We start from the raw sequence: 20,000 nt of genomic DNA, 5'->3' as shown, positions 1-20,000 counted from the left end.
TCCCCTTTATCAACAAAACAGGATGAATGAAACACCACAGATGAATTTGTATGGACTACCACATCATCTCATTCATCTGTGGTGTTTCATTCATCCTGTTTTGTTGATAAAGGGGAAACCCGAAACGTTCATTTGATCTGTTTTTGTAATTAACTTGAAGCTTACATTCAACTTTACATTATTATTTATTTCTTCGAGCTTTGAGCAGCAACATTTACATTACCCGATAGTTGTATTAATTTAATCCTTAAATTCTTCACACAAACACGTGTTTCCAATGGTAGCAAATTGTCTAGCTCTGTTACATACACACCTTTTCAAATTATTTAATTCCCATTGTAGATCACCAATATCAAATTAGATGATAATACAAGGTGAACGAGTCAGTGGAGAGGAAAATAAATAAGACGTTTATGTACAGTCAGGACATTGATAACATTAAGTCGTTTTTTTTTTGGGTTTTTTTTACAATTTTCGATGTCGAAAATTGTTAAGAGTTAAAGAGTTAAAGTCCAATACAAATGCAATGGAGGATTTACTTTATATATTCCAATCAGTAGAATATCTTTTCTCATTTATTTACTTAATAATAAATTAAAATCCTTAGAAAATAAACTTTTCCCTTATGATACGATTTTACATTCAGCTCAAAATACAAATATAAAGTGGTCGTTTAAAAAACTAAATTGACTGACATTTTTAAAAGGCAATCTTAATTCAAATGGTTGCAAACTTTGTTAATATTAATAAATTGCCTGAAACAATAGCTGTTCAAACTTACAAAACCATTTAATAAAAATCTGCCCCAAAAAAAAAAATTTTTTTGGACTATCCGTGAATCATAGTATAATTGAAAGTTGATTTCAAAGAGTAAATGAAAATAAAAAAAAATTAATTTGGCTTTAAATAGTGAAAATAACAGGATAAATATATTGAGAAGTGGTGGATAACGTAATAATACTAATAAAGTCTAAATAAATAACATATTTGACGATACAAGCAAAGCACTACGATATGTGGGGAGTAAAACCCTCAGCGATATTCAATCACATCATTAATTCATATACAACTCTTACACAAAATCACTTTCTATATTGTTTTCTGTTTCAGCGTCGTCTTTGTCAAGCTCTGCACAGCTGCATGCAACAACAAAAAATTATCATATCCAGTGACAACAACAACAACAACAAAATGTTTAATTATGTAAATCATCATAAATTAGTTTAAAAAAATGTTTTAAATTATGCCTTCTCCACCCCGACATCACAAGACATCGTCGCCTAGGCATTCCACGAAGGAATATAGATAACTCATCAAACAAGATGTCTGATGTCAACAGGAATCACCCATGTTGTCCAAGTGAGCAAATTGGGGGTTAATAATCTTGCTCAAGGAAAAAAACGAAAGTGCCTGAAGCGGGGCTCGAACCTGGGTCATCCGGATCACAGTGCAATGCCTTAACCACTCGACCACTTCGTCCCCCCTCATAAATTAGTGGCTTAATAAAAAATATTTAAAAATTTAAAAAAGGAAATCAGTCACTACCCGAGCGTTTTTAGATCTGGAAGATTTCAGTCTTGCAAATCTTATATTTTAGTTTAGAGAGCACAACTTAAACGTAAAAAATATTGTAAGGAATGACATAGTTAAAAAACAGCTTCACATTAGGCCCATTTCATGACTTGATAAGAAAATATAAGCAATTAACAAATGATTCCTCTGAAGTCACTCAAAACAGAATACAAGTTCCTGAAATTGTTCTGTTTAAACATGAAATCCTAAGTTAGTATCGACATATATAATAAAATGTTAGAATGTACGCATAAATATATTTTTTAAAATATTTATGGACTGGAGATGTTACATGCAAATTCCTAACATATTCCAATGAATACGGATTTAATTTCATAATATTGAAATACTTACTTGTCAAAGTCCCGTGAAGAGGAAGAGCCAAAGGAATCAATGGTCGTGGATTTGTTGTCATCAAACTTGTCAAAGTCCCATCCCCCACTTTTGTTTTTGCTACCCCAGCCACTACCAAAGTCATCGTTCTTAGAACCATAATCGCCTGCTCCCCTGAAAAATACATTAAAATAAACAGATGAATAGTGGGAATTTCCACACAAAAATCCCCATAAAATACGTGGTTTGAGGACAATACATATTTTGAAGAATGAAAAAATAATGTTTAAGATCCTAGGACTAGGACCATCCCATTAATATACTGTTTTGCTCAAAAACAGAATCCACCTTAAAGACAAATTATTTAATTTTTTTAAAAATAAATAATATAGCAAGTCCAATATAAAAACAAAAACAAAAAACAACAACATAAATACAAAAGATATGACTACTAAATAAAATAAATATTTCTTAAAATATTGTTTCATTCTATTTCAATGAGAATCAGTAAATAGGTATTATTCATCACACCATAGGTAAAATTAAAATAAATTAAAATAATGAAAGCAGAGTTCAAACATGTGTCAACTGAGATGCAGTGATATCTATTTTATCTATTCATCTAGAAAAAATAAAAACAATTTTATCGTAATAAACTTTTTATCTATTTATTTAAATCCATTTCAATCCTATCTTTTCCAAGCATTGTGGGTAATTTAACAAAGCTATTCCGTTGTACATTCGATTAAAATAAAAGAAATAAGTCTGAGGGAGTTTAACTCTCTCCTTACCAGCTATTTTCAGAATTATACCCGAAACTTCATACTCGCCCAACACAAAGATTTTTCAAACAGATATTAACGAGTAGGACCTATATTATTCTATATCCTGTTCACAAAAAATGAGCTCTGCAATAAAGTGTCCGAGTTTTTACAGCTAAATTAACTATAAGAAAAGAAATCAGAATAAGAAAATCAGACCTGCCAACTTGAAATGTAAAAATATCGTAGTTTTCAGAGGGAAGAAATAGAAGTCACTATAATTAACTTTACAAATTAATATTTTACATTTATCAGTATTAAATATGCATTCAAACCCCTGAATAGATGCTTTGTGGCATCAAAGTTTTCTTTTTATCACATTGAAATGAATCAAAAATGTCTATTTATTTCTATTGTTGAAGCCAAAAATTCGTATTTTTACGACTTTTTCGTAGTAGTTGGCAGGTCTGGAAAATTGTTGGATGCATCGTAACGAATGTTTCCTATGGGTGGTAAGGAGAGGGTTAAATCCCCATTATAATTACTTTGAGTTTCCCCAAGATGACTTTGAAGAGATAAATTCAAACTCATCATCAAAAAAATCTCGTCGACTTTTGGGTTTTTCCCCGTAGCTGTCGTACTCTCTGGCTCCAGAATGACTTGATTTGGGATTTTCTTGCTGGATCGTCTCCATGTCGGTCATAGCTGAATGGCTTATACCTCTAAAGAGAGACGAAATGAAAATAAATTAATACGTGAAACTTAGAACTGCAATTTGAATTTGATCTATGTTTATTTGTTTTTAGGTGTTTAACGGCGCTTTCGACACTATTTAGGTCATTTAAGTGCCTGGAATTTGATATTTCATACAATATGTGATTCGCATCAGATTTTGGTCTGTCCGTTAAATTTTGACTATGATATGTTACTGCCTTTCAGTAATTCCTCACCTTCCTAACAAATTTTGAAAACATTGGGAGTCCTGCATGTGTTTTTACTCTTATAAGTTTTGCTCCTCTGTTTAGTTTTCTTCAAATCAAATTGATTTAAGTAATAAAAAATATAATTTTTAATAAAAATAAAGAATTAAAAATAATTCATTTTAATTTGACTATACTCAGAACTTATATAAAAATTAAGATATAGCAAAAAGCAAAACTCTTACTTGTGCCCAGCAAAGCCCATTCCCAAACGTTCAAATTGCTCCGCCTTTTTGGGATCATTCCTCATCAATTTTTCCTCCTCTTTCTTCCTTTGAAGACTCATATCCTGGTAGGCAAGGCGCATGTTAGCCCTTGAAAACAGACAAAGAATAAATATTTAAGTTTGGAACAAGCTAAACTTTATTTGGAGATAAAGGGAGTAAATCTGACTCGTGAATGAACAACACAAATGTGTTGTTCCTTCATGAGTCAGATTTACTCCCTTTATCTTCATCTCCATTTTATTGACTCATTTAGGCACCCCTATTTATTAGTTAAACTTTATTTGATTAAATCTTATGTTATAACTAATCAAAACCTTATTAAAAAGTCGAGTAGATGGATAGATGAAGTAGATCGATGATAATCTTTTTATTAAAAAGTAAATAAGAAATCGAATGAAAACTCACATCTGTTTTTCTTTTTCCTCTTTTGTTTTTGCTTCTTCTATAGCTATATTTTTGGCGAGTTCCTCTTTTTCTTTGTCTATCTGCTGAGCACGACTCTCAATCTCTCCAAAATCTTTCTTTACACGCTGAGCTCCGAGGCCCTTCTGTGAACAAAACAAGAATAAAATAGTAACTATCTTCTTGTTAAACATCAAGTGGAAGCTGCCTTAAAACTGTATTAGTAAAGATTGCTAAAACTTAGGAATAATCTAAGAAACATTAAATAACAACAATATTTTCATTGAACCATGTCAGCACTTGATGCTGTGCTGGTAAGCCACTATGCAAATCGAAACATTTCTACCATTCCTTTATGACCTTTCATATGGGTAAGTAATTAGAATCAAATTTTGGTGAACTAAGGGTATAAGTTATTCCCCTTCAGTAATTCATCTCCCACAAATTCAATTTTCCTGCTTTTGATTTGACAACACTGAAGAGTCGTGTGGATAGCTAATGTTTATAAATAATAATTTCGAAGGCAAGAAAGATAAACAAACCATCATATTTATTTGTTTTTGTTTTTAAGGGTTTTACGGCGCTTGCAACACACTTAGGTTATATCAGCGCCAGTAAACAGGAAGAAAATGGGACAGTAAAAAGTTCTAGAATTACAATTAAAGCACCCAAGAAAAAGTAAGACATAGGGGAACTGGGAACAAATAGGGATCAGATGTAGATTCCAAGAGCATGCCACCAATGCACCTAGTTTAAGAACACCTATAAGTCCCATCCAGACACAAGCACAAAATCCAACAAAGAGGAATACACTCAAATGCCTACATTATACATTAAAATAACAATAATACATTACAGAGAGATGATTTACAAAGAAAAAAATATCATCTCCCAAAACAATAACTATGCATTTGACTGTTTCCCTCCCATCTAGGACTCCGGCCAGGGCCAGGACAAAACCAAGTAATCTCATGCCAAGACAAAGACAGAAATTGATTTTGTTTTTAAGGGTTTTACGGCGCTTGCAACACATTTAGGTCATATCAGCGCCAGTAAAAAGGAAGAAAATGGGACAGTAAAAAGTTCTAGAATTACAATTAAAGCACCCAAGAGAAAGGAAGACAAAGGGGAACTGGGAACAAATAGGGATCAGATGCAGATTCCAAGAGCAAACCATCAATGTACTTAGTTTGAGATCACCTGTAAGTCCCATCCAGACACAAGCACAAAATCCAACAAAGAGGAATAAACTCAAATGCTTACATTATACATTAAAAATAACAATTAAAATAATACAAAACAGAGATGATTTACAAGGAAAAAATATATCATCTCCCAAAACAATAACTATGCATTTGACTGTTTCCCTCCCTGGCAGGACTCCGACCAGGGCCAGGAAAAAAAAAACAAGTAATCTCATTCCAAGACAAAGACAGAAAGCATGTTGGAAAACAGATATAAGGGGATAGAAGACACAGTATGTACCATCATATTTCAAGCCATCTTACCCCTTTCCTGGCAGCAGGAGCCTTCTTAGCTCCTATAATGGCCTTGCGTGGTTCTGGTTGCACTTGGGATGGTGATGTGCTAAGAGCAGCTTCCACATTGGGACCTGCTGTACTGTCAACTGTTGAAATAAAAAAGGATCATGATAGAAAATATGAATACCAATCACTTTACATTTCAAATAAAATTAAAAATTCAAATGTAAGCCGTCTTACAACTTCAAAAAAAAAATTAAAAATCTGGCCCCTGCATGTACAAACAAATCTGTACAAAATTGCAAATTAAATTTCATATTAATTTTACTTTCAACAAACTCAAGCATAAAATAGGCAATTGCTTCTTATCTTATCCTACACCCAAGCTTATTATTTCAAAGAATGCCAGGGTTGGAGTCTGTTTTCCTTTGCAATTTTCATCAATGACCTGAAAATATTGCACCAGTCACAGAATTCAATTTGAATGGGTTTTTTTTTTAATTCAACATCAAAATAATGAATGCCGGTGTTAAAAATATTTCTATATTACAGATTGACACAAATGCTCCCAGGACATGGCTTGTCTTGTTTGTTTTTTGTTTTTAAGAGTTTTACGGCGCTTGCAACACATTAAGGTCATATAAGCGCCAGTAAAAAGGAAGAAAATGGGATGGTAAAAAGTTCTAGAATTACAATTAAAGCAGCCAAGAGAAAGTAAGACAAAGGGGAACTGGGAACAAACAGGGATCAGATGCAGATTCCAAGAGCATACCACCAATGTACTTAGTTTGAGATCACCTATAAGTCTCATCCGGACACAAGCACACAATCCAACAAAGAGGAATACACTCAAATTCTTACATTATACATCTAAAATAACAAATATAATAATACATAACAGAGATGATTTACAAGGAAAAAAATATCATCTCCCAAAATAATAACTGTACATTTGACTGTTTCCCTCCCAGCCAAGCACTACAGCCAGGGCCAAGGCAAAACTTAGTAATATCATTCCAAGACAAAGACAGAAAGCAAATTGGAAAACAAATATTAAGGGGATAGAAGACACAGTAAGTACCTCCCTGTCCACTATGGGAGGTCAGAAACCCCACCCAGATGGCTTGTCTTGACAATGGCTATGAGAGTATACACCCGTTAAAAAAAAAACGTAGCCATAGCATCATACAAATCTTGACACTAATCTACATTATTCACTTTATTTTAATGATTCAAAATAAAGTAGGTGATGCTCTCTCACCTTCTGCTGATCCTTTTCCATTGACAGCCTTGGGTGCAGTTGGTGTTGGATCGCTACTGATCCCTCCCAACCTGGCGTTATCCTCAATGGGGGTCACTTGTGGGAACTTATCTTCAGCATGTTCTGAGAAAAAGTCAACTTCCTTAGCCTCTGGTGATGTTGGGTCATGACTGTCTATATGAAGCTGTAAGAGAGCATTATAAATGAAAAAATATACTTTAATATGTCAGAGAGATGAAAAATTAAGATTTTAATACAAAACTTTAAAAAGATGTGTATTTGTTTGTTTGTTTGTTGCTTTAGGTCTCTTCCAACACAATTGAGGTTATATGAGAGACCGCTGAAACAAAAAAACAAGCAATCTAACAAAAATAGTACAAATGTAAATCAAAATCATAACCTAAAGATATCATAAGCTAAATTATGAATAACCAAGAACAAACAGGCAGAAGATTTACAGAAAAAAAAAAATATCCCCTGTCAAAAATACAATCACAAACCAAAGAAGCAGGATAGGCTAGTAAAGAGAAGAAGAAACGACATCACTATCGGATCGTACACCCATGCGAACATCATAGGTATATGACTCAAGGGTGATGCTCCCATCCAACCACCCGCAAAGATGTGTATTTAAAATCACCATCATCAATAATAACTACAAACTTTGGTAAACAATCTGTTTTATATAACTTCAGCATCACTGAAATACAAAGGTATCCTTCATAAAATGTTAAAATTTGGTAAGAAATGTAAGAATGAGTACGTACGCTTTTGCTTACGTACCTCAATCGCATAAAAATAAGACAACCTAAGAAGGGAAAACAGCTGCAAAAACATACAGACAATAACTGAATTTGATTTTCATTTTTCAACAGCCAAAATTTGAGTCATAGGAATAAAAACAATATTCAGGCATGAGATTATATTTCTAAAATTCCTTGGGCATAAATTTGAGCTCAAAGTTATAAGTCAGTGCCTAGACAGATGTTATTTAAAAAGAAATGACTGGTTGTGTGAGAATGGAGTGAAGCAATGAAGCAATGAAATCACCTATTATCCAGATATCATTTTGGTACTATCTTGTTGAAATAGACGTTTAACCCTCTCCTTACCACCTATTGGAAAATCGTCACATTTGTCACGATGCAACCGTCACTTTTCTCATCCAGATTTCATTTCTTTTTGCTATAACTATAAAAACTTGACATTTTGTAATAGAGTTCATATTGTCGAACAATATTATGTATAGAATGTGCTTGTTGTTTTTCTGAAAAAAATGTCTGTTTTTGGGTTGGGTGGGTGTGAAATTTTGGGGAAAATTCTGAAAATGGCTGGTTAGGAGAGGGGTAAGCAACAGGAAAGACAACATGATTCAAAGAACAAGGTAAAGTTCAAATAACTAATTCCTAGTACAACAGTTACTTTTCCCCCTGCCTATTAAAAAGGATAGAATTGAATTGTTACAAAAGCATGCCAAATTGAGTCCTTGTTTGTTTGTTTTTGTTTTTAAGGGTTTTACGGCGCTTGCAACACATTAAGGTCACATCAGCACCAGTAAAAAGGAAGAAAATGGGATAGTAAAAAGTTATAGAATTACAATTAAAGCATCCAAGAAAAGGTAAGGCAAAGGTGAATTGGTTCAAATAGGAAACAGATGTAGATTCCAAGAGCACACTATAAAGGTTTCACCCAGACACCAGCACAAGATCCCACTAAGAGGAATACACTCAAGTGGTTACAAATCATATGTTAAAAATAAAAAATAACATTACACAACAGAAAGATGATTTACAAGGAAAAAAATATCATCTCCCAAAACTATAACTACATACATTCGACTGTTTCCCTCCCAGCCAAGGACTCCAGCCAGGGTCAGGACAAAACCAAGTAATCTCATTCCAAGACAAAGACAGAAAGCAATTAAAAAACAGGTACAGGGGGATAGAAGACACAGCAAGTACCTCCCTGCCCACTATGGGAGGTCAGAACCCCACCCAAAAATTGAGTCCTTGGGTAAAGCAATTACACATGTTACTCTGCCCAGTTCATGTATGAAAGAGTTTCTGGCCAAAGTAAGTGACATAGGAAAAATAGTATAAAAAAGGCGACTTGAACTGTATAAAATGAAAATTTCCTTGTTTCCATGTGGCCAACAGAGGAATGTGAAAGTATTAAATGTAAAAAAAAGAGAAAATGTTTTTTTTTTATGATGAAAAATAGAGACATTGGTTAATCATTGAATATAAATCCATTATCATATACATAAAAGCAAGCATAAAAAAACTTTTTTTTTTCATAAGGCATCTGGGCTGATTTCTTTAAGAATTTGTTTTAGTGAGAATATTATACCGTCTATTGAATAATGTGAAATGTTTGATTATGTAAAAAGCAAAAATGGAAGAAAAAGTAAATCAGAACCGATAATTTTTAAGAAGTAAAAACAAATGTACGGTTTCAGTCAACTATCATCCATACAGTATGAGTAAATCAGTATCATAATTAATCAATTAAAAATACTTATTTCATTTAACACTTGCATGCAAATAATGATAATTTGAAACTATATTGTCAAAAGCAATATCAATAACGCATGAAGCCAAAATCAAATAAGATTTATTAATAGTGATAGAGAGGGGGATATGACTTCACCAGAATTTGATGGATGTTGCCCAGAACCCGGAATTTTTTGCACCAGACCGGAGTTTTGGCATCACTGCTTATAATATTGTTAAGAACAGGATTAAATAAAAATGTAACTTAACCTTCTTTCTTTAGTTTAAGAAGTCAAATTGTGCTTTCAAAACACTAGTAGATCATTTAAATCAGTGCTTCCTCCAAGAAATTGTCAAAAGGAGGATTTTTTTATAAGCCTGCCGAAGGGGGGTCCGGGGGCATTCCCCCCCCCCCCCCCCCCCCCCCCCCGGAAAATGTTAAAATTTGACCTGCAATTAGAGCCATTTGGAGCCACTTTGGCATCAAATTTATGATTTTTGTTAAGCACTCCAATACAAAAAATTTTCCTTGAAATTTTCCGCGGATATTTCTCTTGGTTTTTGACAAGTGCGGATTTTTCACGGATAATTAAAAATGCGGAAATCCGCATAAAAGTGGAAAAGAGGAAGCACTGTTAAATGTCAATGAAAAGGAAAATGGTACACAACACTAAAGTGATGTTGATTCCAACGCCTACAACACAAAAAGGTACCCAAGAAGAAGGGACTATTACAAATAGATCTCAACAGCAAATCTACCGCTAGCTGCATACCATCCTAAAGCCACCTAAAACCTTTCACAAATGATGGCATAATTGGTATCCTAACAAACAAGGGAAAAGATGATTCAGCAAACAGTAAATACTGTCAATCCAAGAGATGATTTACAGAAGAAAAAAAAAAAGAAAAAGACATCTGTTTGTTTTTAAGGGTTTTACGGCGCTTGCAACACATTAAGGTCATATCAGCGCCAGTAAAAAGGAAGAAAATGGGATGGTAAAAAGTTCTAGAATTACAATTAAAGCACCCAAGAAAAGGTAAGACAATGGGGAATTGGTTCAAATAGAAATAGATATAGATTCCAAGAGCACACTATCAAAGTACTTAGTTTGAGATCACCTAAAAGTCTCACCCAGACACAAGCACAGGTCCCCACTAAAAGGAATACACTCAAAAGTTTTACAAATCATATATAATATAAAGAAAATATAATACAGTGCATAACAGAGAGATGATTTACAAGGAAAAAAATATCATCTCCCAAAACTAACTATACATTCGACTGTTTCCCTATCAGCAAGGGCATCCGGCCAGGACCAGGACAAAACCAAGTAATCTCATTCCAAGACCAAGACAGAAAGCAAGTTGGAAAATAGATGTAAGGGAATAGAAGACACAGTAAGTACCTCCCTGCCCACTATGGGAGGCAGGAACCCCACCCAGGAAAAAGACATTCACTCACCAGACCATTTCTCTCACGGAAAGATCCCCAAACATTACTACAGGTCAATATATATATATATAAATAGTAAATCTCAATAACCATTATTCTACATATCCCAAAGCCTCTTTATGCAAACCATTCTAATAAAAATAACCACAAAAGAGTATAGTCTCCAAGACCAACTGATAAAAAAAAATAATAATAATAAGCTCAAAATGGTAAAAAGATGTTACATAGGCAACTTCTATTAAATCTGCACTGAAATAAATGTTATCTAAAAAATAATCATTTAAAGGTAAATTATTAAGCCGCATACATGCAAATAAATACGTGGTGCCCTACAATGGCTAACCTTATCTGCAGCGGAAGGATCAGTTGTTTTCACCTTCTCATCAATAAAGAGCTGCAAAAACATGACAACACATATGTAACACACCAAAAGCAATCACTATTTGAAAAGACATTGTAAGCAAAGGCACACCAAACACAATTCCTATCAAGCATGATGACCTAAGAGAAAAAAATCGTCCGGTTTTATAATTCTATTATTTATAAACCCATAATATAAATATGTAGGGTCCTTGAGATAATCAGTCGCATGGTGAAAAGTTTTGAACACAGATATTGACAAAAAATGAGTTATCAAAAATCATTAAATCAAACATTTTTCTACATATTGATGAAATATTTTTATTGAATTCTACTACTAAATATTTTATTTTAATATTTTTATAAAGGTTATTATTATACTTAACATCAACTCTTGTCAACTTTGAAAGCTAGGGTTAGGGTTTCAAAGTTAGGGTTTCACACCCAAGCCCATGCATATGACCATAACTTCATGAAAAATCACCGGATTTGCTTCAAATAAAGATTAAAATGCTCAGGAGACATTGGGCTTTCAAAAAAATGCAAAAAAATGCAAACAAAAATTTTTACCATGCGACTGATTATGTCAGGGACGCACACATATTTATTTCAATTCAATAAGTGTTTCCACGTGTAGAAGAATTTACATTTTTTTTTAAAAAGCAAAAATCAAAAGAAAACTCTATCGACTTCAGTTTTATATCTCAATCATTTTTTTCAAGAAAGGTCATCCTTTTAAAATAGAAATTTTAGAATAGAATATCTTGTCCAGCTAATTCACTGATTCAGGAAAAACAAAAATCTACTTCAATTTTCCTGTAATAAACTTTATAATTAACACTCTAATCATAGAGGGGATCTTATCAGTATAAACTGCAGTCCTTTCAAATGATGTTTTAAACTCATATCATGTCCCCTTCACGAACCAAATTTCATCTTTTTTTTTTTTTTTTTTTTTAAAATGCGAGATGACTGAGCAAATATAATCAAAGATATACAATGAGGTTTTCCCTACTGTCTTGATTTGCCTTTACATGTAAAGTTCATAACTGTAAATTTGTTTCACTAAATAAATCAGAGGGCTTAGGTAGTGACGTTGTATATATTAAATGTTCTAAATACATATTTTAAAAAGTCGGTAAGACAGTCAAAAACTATCCATGTTTTTAATGAGATAATGTGAGAGAAGAAAATAGTCTATGGTAAAGAAAATTTAATATAGACCCTTTTTGGCATAGAGCAAATTCCTTACAAATCATCAATTTTACAATATTTTAATCTGGTTATGAATGATACCCGTTTCCACTATAGACTTTTTTTTTAAACTTGCATTGCTGTTAATGATCTATTGGTGAAAATAATAAATACAATGTCAGTATAGAGCAAAATTGAATCAAACCACACTGCAAAAGGTTAAAACCGAAAGGTGCATGGATAAGTAGAGACTTACATTAACTCACAAAAATATAAGTTACAATTTCAGGGTATAAGTGACCCATCGTCTCAAAACGGTATGATGTCGGAACGAACCAGATGCATAAAAGCCGAATTTAATGTTAAACCGGTCAAAAATATAAATTGTTGGCATTAGCAACCTAAAATATGGTATCCATTCTCCTCAATAAAACATACAAACTCAACACAAGTCTGATATTTCTGGCTATAAATTCAATTTTCAACATCTTAACCAGCCCGACTTAATACCGTTTTGAGGCGAAGGGTCACATATATGATCCAACACTATGCGCGGATTTTAATAAAACTGTATGTATGTATGTATGTTAAAACGTATGGGGATCTTTTTCCTTTATCATACCTTGGTTCCATGTAATCTCATGGCATGTTGGGCCTGTGATAGCAATCTGTCCCGATACATCTGGGCAGCTCGGCTGTTGTACTTCTTTTGGGCATCTGTTGTTGTTGCTCCGTGTTGGTTGAAATATGTTTGCTGCAGATATATATTTTTTTTAAATAACAAATTTATCAATATCTATCTCTCTCTCTCTCTCTCTCTCTCTCTCTCTCTCTCTCTCTCTCTCTCTCTCTCTCTCTCTCTCTCTCTCTCTCTCTCTCTCTCTCTCTCTTTCGAACCACCAATTACAAATATTAAAAAAACAACTGTTTTGACATTTAATTAACTCTCTTGAATCACTTACTTAGTATTCAATATGTATCTGCAGTGTTGAAACAACTGATACCTTGGATTATATAAAATTTTAAAATTCACAAATTTTTTATAAAAAATTGAATGGATACAAATTTAAGGGTGTATCGTTTTTCTTTGCAAAAAAAAAAGGATTAATTGATGGTTTTTCAAGTGAAGCCTAATTGCCCAAGGAAAGAGCAGGAGACCACTAATTTAAATCTAAAGAAAAGAAAAAAAAAAACAACTAAACAAACAAATCTAGAAAAATTGTTCTTTGCAACTTTTAGTCATGTCGCTACTGTGCTACCACCTACAACTCCAGATAATCACAACACCTTGAGATGAGCAAAAATGTTTCGATTAACGGAAGTTGCAATTTAACCGAATTTGACTTTCCTGTCCACTATTGCAACATTTTAATTTAACACAAATATGCTAAACTCAAACCAATTGTTGTAAGCATTGTTCTGAGTCCACCACAGACTTGAGCAATTTGATTGGAATAAAAACCATATGGCAGCCCTGTATAAATTTTGACAAACAAAAGCAGCTCTGAGGCAAGCCGACATCTTAAGGCTATACTTTCACTCTTTTGTTCTCAACATTTGTAAGAGTCAAAGAGATTAACCGTTATGAGAGACAATAAGTTCTCACCAAACCCGTTGGTCATAATGCAGTTGTCAATCCCAAAACAAATGACATCATCGCTCAGTCTCTCCTTACAATTACAACAGTCTTTGTCTAGACCATGCCCAGCCCCTCATCTCATATTTAATGGTCACAGATGACCGCACACACATGTACTACAAAGCCCTGCCCTCTTTTGTTTCTAATAGAGTGGTGACACACTACTATAGCATTAAACCCCGCCCACTCTTGATTCTTCAACCTGTCATGATTTCACCCATGATGAAATTTAATGAGATTTTGTTTGATTGATTCCTTGAATTTGCATCTTTTGAGGTCGAAAATGTGTTGCAATTAACCAAAGTTTGTTGTAATTAACCAGTGACTTTATAGAATTAACTCTGTTTCTTGGGAAATGTTGCAATAAACCGAAAGTTGCGATTATCCGGAGTAGACTGTATATCAAACAATAATTTTGCAAAAATTATTTTCTGTATGAGAAGCCTATCTTACTTGAAAGAGTCTTACAAGCCGTTACAGATTTTTAAAAAAAAGTTTGGATAATATATGTCCAATTTAAGAAAGTGCGTCCCATATTTGCAATCAGCAACTTATTCAATATATTACTGGGTGAGCAGAACTGCAGTATAAATAAAATCACCTGACACGGGAAAGACAGATTACTGCAATTTTTTTTAAAGTGAATTTAATCAATTTATGACTTACAGCATTTGCATTTCCCCCGATTTGCATGGCACGTAACTGAAGCCATGTCCAATTGGTGTCCAGCTGTGTTGATCTGATAAACGTCACATGCACTCCCAGGGACCTGTGTACTGCAGAACAATCGATGCAGAGAAATACTCCATACGTTATACTGGCCCATGTGGGATGACTGTGTCCACAATCAAAGCATTGCTGAAACGAAGAGATCAAATTAAATCTAAACACTAAGACAATCATGATACACAATAAAACAAATTTTTTAATTATGATTATGATCTTGATAAACAAACTTTGAATGACCCCCCCCCCCCCCCCCAAATAACAATTAAATGGTTAAGGTTGTGTGTGGTGTTAAAATAGTGATGATGTATTAGTATTAGTGGTGTAGGCAAAAGTATTGAAGATGATGGTTTGGTGGTGGTGGCTTTGTCAACGATTATGATGGTGATGAAAATGACGATGTGATAGTATATCGGCAATGGCAGTAATGATGATGTTATTAATAATGTTGTTAAGTGATAGATGTAGTGGTGGTGATTAGCTGGTTGGCTATATGAATATGAATGAGTATATATGATATATGATGAAGTATGAAGACGATGATGACTGATGAGATGATTGTAGTTGTGGTGATGATCATGATTTATGTGATAGTGATTAATAATTAATAGTAATAGTACGATAGTAATAATAGTAATAAGAGTTTCAAATATTTGTCTGGGAATAATCACAGCGGGCCAGTATAAGTAATGACAATGATGGTAGTGGTATTGATTATGGCTGTGGAAATGACATTGGTGGTGTGTTGGTGATAGTAGTAGTAGTCAATCTGTTTTACTTAGTAGCAGAGTAATAGTAGTAATTCTGGAATTCAATTTATTCAAAAGTCAATTCAAAAGTAGAAAAGGCAAAAGTAAAGGAAAATAGAATACACCTGCTGACTCTGACTGATATAGAGAGCTGAGCCGGTGTTACCAATACTTAGCTTCTATAACCAGGACAAATAATTCGTTTGGACAGAAAAATAAATAAAAACTTACCGCTTACCGTCAAAAGCAGTTTAGATTTGAAGATACATTTGTTTTCTATCAAAAAACATTCGGTACTAGACAATCCTTGATGAATTTCAAAAGTTGTGTTTGAAATTATATCCTAAATATTTTCATGATTCATTCCTCGCTAAATCGTGTGTTTTTCTCGTCTGACCCATAGGTTGGTGCCTCCTAGTGCCAGCCGCCTGCCGCGCAATAGCCGCGCAAAACAAAGGTTTTTTAAAAAGTTTATTGAGAAAAAGATACGGAAAAAAGTGTCCCTAGATAGGTATGCAATTTGGTGCATAAGTGCAGTAAAAATTGGTGCGCAAAACTAGTTCGTAGAGGATGCGAGACTGTGTGCGTGTGTGGTGTGTGTGTGTGTGTGTGTGTGTGTGTGTGTGTGTGTGTGTGTGAGTATGTGTGTGTGTGTGTCTCTTTCTTCCTTTTTTTTTGGGAGTGCCTACGTACACGGTAACGGGTCATCTAGCCTCAGGATCTATGTACACGTAAACCGGTTTACCGTTGCAACATTCTGTCAGTGATGGTCCTCGCTGTCGTGACCGCGCGCGCTCGCGTGTGTGTGTGTGTGTGTGTGTGTGTGTGAGTTTTTTTTAAATCAAAACAATTTTAACCATTAATGGCGAGATTCCATCTTACACTCCCCAAACTCCAGATCTTAGTCTTAATGTTATCATTAAAAGACAAGCTTTGCGATTTATAGTTTAATTGAAGCCCGAGTCGAAATATACTCTTACTACTGCTCTCTTGGTGGAAACGATTTATTCTGCATAAGCAATCTGGAGAAAAAAATCAGTGTCACTGTAAAAGGTTAAAATTTCACGAAGTACGCTCCGTGAACACCGCTGTAACAATCCTTTGATCTACGTCATCAGGCAACCCATTGTTTCTTTCATCTTTACCCATTCCCCCTTACTATCCCCCCATCCCCCCGCCCATCTCTCTCTCTCTCTCTCTCTCTCTCTCTCTCTCTCTCTCTCTCTCTCTCTCACCCTCTCTCTATCTCTCTCTCTCTCTCTCTCTCTCTCTCTCTCTCTCTCTCTCTCTCTCTTGTCATAATGTTATCCCTTCCCCTTCCCATCTCAATGTAAAATGAAAACATTCTGTTGTTTGCAGATACATGTATGATTGTTTTAATTTCTCTCTCTCTCACTAGGCTAGGATTAAAAACCAAGACATCAGGTAATGGGTGTCTAATGCCAAAGTATAGATTCTCTCTTTGGCCAATTTAGTCACGCATGTGGCAGTCCAGCTATTTACTATGTTCTGCCTATACCACACAATAAGTGGGATTTTGGGGGGTGGGTACGAAAGAAATCAAGGTCATAAGTAACCGTGCACAAGAGCTGTATAGGGAATTGGTTTCTGGGGGTCTTGCAAATACCAAATATTTTATGGAAAGCTTTTTCGAACTCCAAGACGTCTGGTTTGTTTTGCTATCTTGGAACAAACGAAACAGAGATGTCTTGATGTGTGGCCTAGTTGTCTGATTTTGTGACCTGGATGTAAGGTTTTGTGACTTAGATGTATCCTTTTGTGTGTGCAAGCCATGCGGGTAAGTACGGCGATAGCTTGCCAGTTGAGGAAAAAAAAAGGAAGAAGCAGCGTATCCGCATTTGAAAAACAAAACCAAAAAAAAAAACTGAAAAAACAAAACAACTTAACCTTTTAAAGGCGAATATCAATCTTACTTGGACCAAAAATAAAATCTTACCGTTTTCATCAAAAGACAAAAAACAAATTACAATTTAAAAACTTGAGCTTTTATATAGAGCAATATCCACCCAACGTGCTCAAAGCGCTTTTTATCAATATTCTTACTGCTCTTATGGTGGAAACGTTTGTTTTTTCTGCGTTAAAAAATAATATAAATGAAGACTATTATTTGAAAAACAAAAAAATCAGTGTCACTGGCAAAGGGTTAATTGCAGTACTCCTGCATCCAGTGAGACTCCTACGGCACTTGCTAATCATAAAAAAGGAAATAGCAGCAATCAACAATACTAAGGTGAAAAAAAAGAAGAAAAAAAAAGGTGGGTAGGGGGGAAGAGCAAACCCAGTAGCAATGCAACCTTTTAGCGGCGAAATTCGATCTTTGACCTAACACCAAATCTTCTATCATCAAAAGACAAGTAACGGCAAAACTATTATAGACAATTGAAGTCCGAGTTGCGATAGTCTGACTACTCTCTTGGTGGAAACGCTGTATTCCCCGTTAACAATAATAAAGATAAAAGCAAACTACTATCTAAAAGCAAAAAATTAGCTTCGCTGTTAAGGGGTTAAGAACACCTGCAACTGCAACTGCCAGCATCCTTGAGATGTCTACGTCACCAAGGTCACCAATCGACACGTCTCCCTCTCGTCGGCATGCACCCTCCCCCCCCCCCCCCTCCACTCTCACGGTGGTGGTGGCGGCGGATAAAAAAGGCCTTTTTTTCTTTTATTCAATCAACTTGACTGCTGGTGGACCCTAGGCCTCTCTACAAGTCCAAGAAATAATACTCACTTTTTCTCTTCGCCAACGAAAATATCTACCCCCTACCGGTCCAATTATTTGTAGCAGACGACAAATTTCTCAAAAAGGTCACGTGACACTGTAAAAACAACACAGGAAGTCCATGAAAGCTTATTTACGACATTTCCTTTGAACCGTGTAAACAACAAAATTTCGTTTTCATTCGACTCAACGGGTCAGATTGGCCGGTATTTTTTTAACGAACTAAAGTTCTGAAAAATCAAAATGTTTCTTAGAAAGTTGAAAGATGCTAGTTTTTGAAACAGAGGTAGGTTTTTTTTAAAAATCTTTATATTTTACGTGAATGCATGCTCAAGGCGAGTTGGACGTGCAGCGGAGGTTGGTCGGCCAAAGGCCCACCTCTCTATATACTCTCGACTCTCGACACACTGATAATAGTGGGCAGACACTGAATAACAGTACAGCAAAAAGACTAAAATGTACCGATCCCTCCAATGACACAAATGATTTGTTAATAAACTAAATTATAAATTATCATTGCAAAGTGTATTAATAATACTATTATGTAAATAATGGGCAAGGTGTGCGACGAAACATGATGTGGTGAGTGTGAGTGAATGAGAATGGCAGCAGCCATACGATTCCTGACTGAAACTAACAGCCTTAAAGTTATAGAAAAATTCTTAACCAATTATGTTCTCATCATATATACTTTGTTACTTGATAGAATATAATACCTTATTTGTCGGAGCAGAACGCAAACGTTTAAAAATTTGTTTGATATCATTTTCACCCGGTTGGTCTGCCATTGTTGATGACGTTCCTAATGGTGTCACTGACGAGTATTGCCAGTTAAGCCAAACAAATAGAGCCACTATTCAAAATAAATGATGCCAAGTAGCCAGATCGGAGATGTCCCTTATCGAGAAACGACAGGAACCTACGTGCACATATTCTTTATGTTCAGCCATAAAATAATAAGTTATTGGTTCTACAAATTTGGCTGATGAAGTCGTATAGTTTGTAGTTGTAGTTTAAATTCGATAATATACTATGTCCAGGATTCTCATTTAACGTTTTTTTTTATAAGACCACTAACTCCTCTCAGCAATGAGGTTTTCAATCGCAAGTTATTGAAATTCAAAGAATAGATAAATCATCGAGGTTTCATGTGACATTTTCTATGACACAATGTCATACTTATTTGGGAGCAGATTTTTGTTGAAGGGGAGTAATGTCACAAAATTTAGTATCTTAAAAATCCAACCTGACATTCTTTATTATGTCTTCCTTATTTTCCTTTCAGGTCACATGATCAAAATGTGTTCAGACGTTACAAAACAAATGAAGATCAATTGGATTAAAATATAAAATGTATTAAATGACAAAATTTTAGATGATATAAAGACATTGTTTCTATTCCCTCTGGCACCACTGCATCTTAAATGTACATATAGCTATGTTATTAGCAACGTCAGCAAGATAAATATCGTTTTTAAGTAAGTGTTTCAGTACATAAAATTAAGTTAACTATCTAGATATACTGAAAAAAGAATATATTGAAGGAGACTGTCGTGTTTGAAAAAAAAATAAAGTACAGCACAACGTGTACTTATTTAAGGGTTTGATAACCTAATTTATTATGGGC

General features: G+C 34.4%; 1 protein-coding gene across 12 annotated transcripts in view; it reads right to left on the bottom strand.

Moving 5' to 3' along the window:
- Nucleotides 1-19,205, bottom strand: part of LOC144967051 (ADP-ribosylation factor GTPase-activating protein 2-like) — a 37,338-nt gene extending 18,133 nt beyond the window's left edge. For 3 of the 12 annotated variants that reach the window (XR_013644312.1, XM_078903826.1, XM_078903825.1), the window contains exons 1-11: nucleotides 19,090-19,205; nucleotides 14,822-15,013; nucleotides 13,139-13,270; nucleotides 11,306-11,356; nucleotides 7,018-7,201; nucleotides 5,784-5,902; nucleotides 4,279-4,421; nucleotides 3,832-3,960; nucleotides 3,212-3,388; nucleotides 1,927-2,079; nucleotides 1,077-1,136 (exon numbers count right to left, since the gene is read on the bottom strand). Coding sequence is in view for 8 of the 12 variants with exons in the window: in XM_078903826.1 (XP_078759952.1) it covers nucleotides 1,077-1,136; nucleotides 1,927-2,079; nucleotides 3,212-3,388; nucleotides 3,832-3,960; nucleotides 4,279-4,421; nucleotides 5,784-5,902; nucleotides 7,018-7,201; nucleotides 11,306-11,356; nucleotides 13,139-13,270; nucleotides 14,822-15,013; nucleotides 19,090-19,161 (1,412 nt within the window). In the remaining 4 variants the exon portion in view is untranslated. The remainder of the gene's footprint in view (nucleotides 1-1,076; nucleotides 1,137-1,926; nucleotides 2,080-3,211; nucleotides 3,389-3,831; nucleotides 3,961-4,278; nucleotides 4,422-5,783; nucleotides 5,903-7,017; nucleotides 7,202-11,305; nucleotides 11,357-13,138; nucleotides 13,271-14,821; nucleotides 15,014-19,089) is intronic. The other 9 variants (XR_013644314.1, XM_078903831.1, XM_078903830.1 and 6 more) reach the window with 3 other exon arrangements.
- Between the last annotated feature and the right edge of the window lie 795 nt (nucleotides 19,206-20,000).

Source organism: Berghia stephanieae, chromosome 3 (assembly GCF_034508935.2).
Source record: "Berghia stephanieae isolate SIO BIC M18660-M18661 chromosome 3, UCSD_Bste_1.3, whole genome shotgun sequence".
Lineage (NCBI taxonomy): Eukaryota > Metazoa > Mollusca > Gastropoda > Nudibranchia > Aeolidiidae > Berghia > Berghia stephanieae.
Note: the sequence above shows the minus strand (reverse complement) of the source record. Positions and strands in the feature narration are given on the sequence as shown.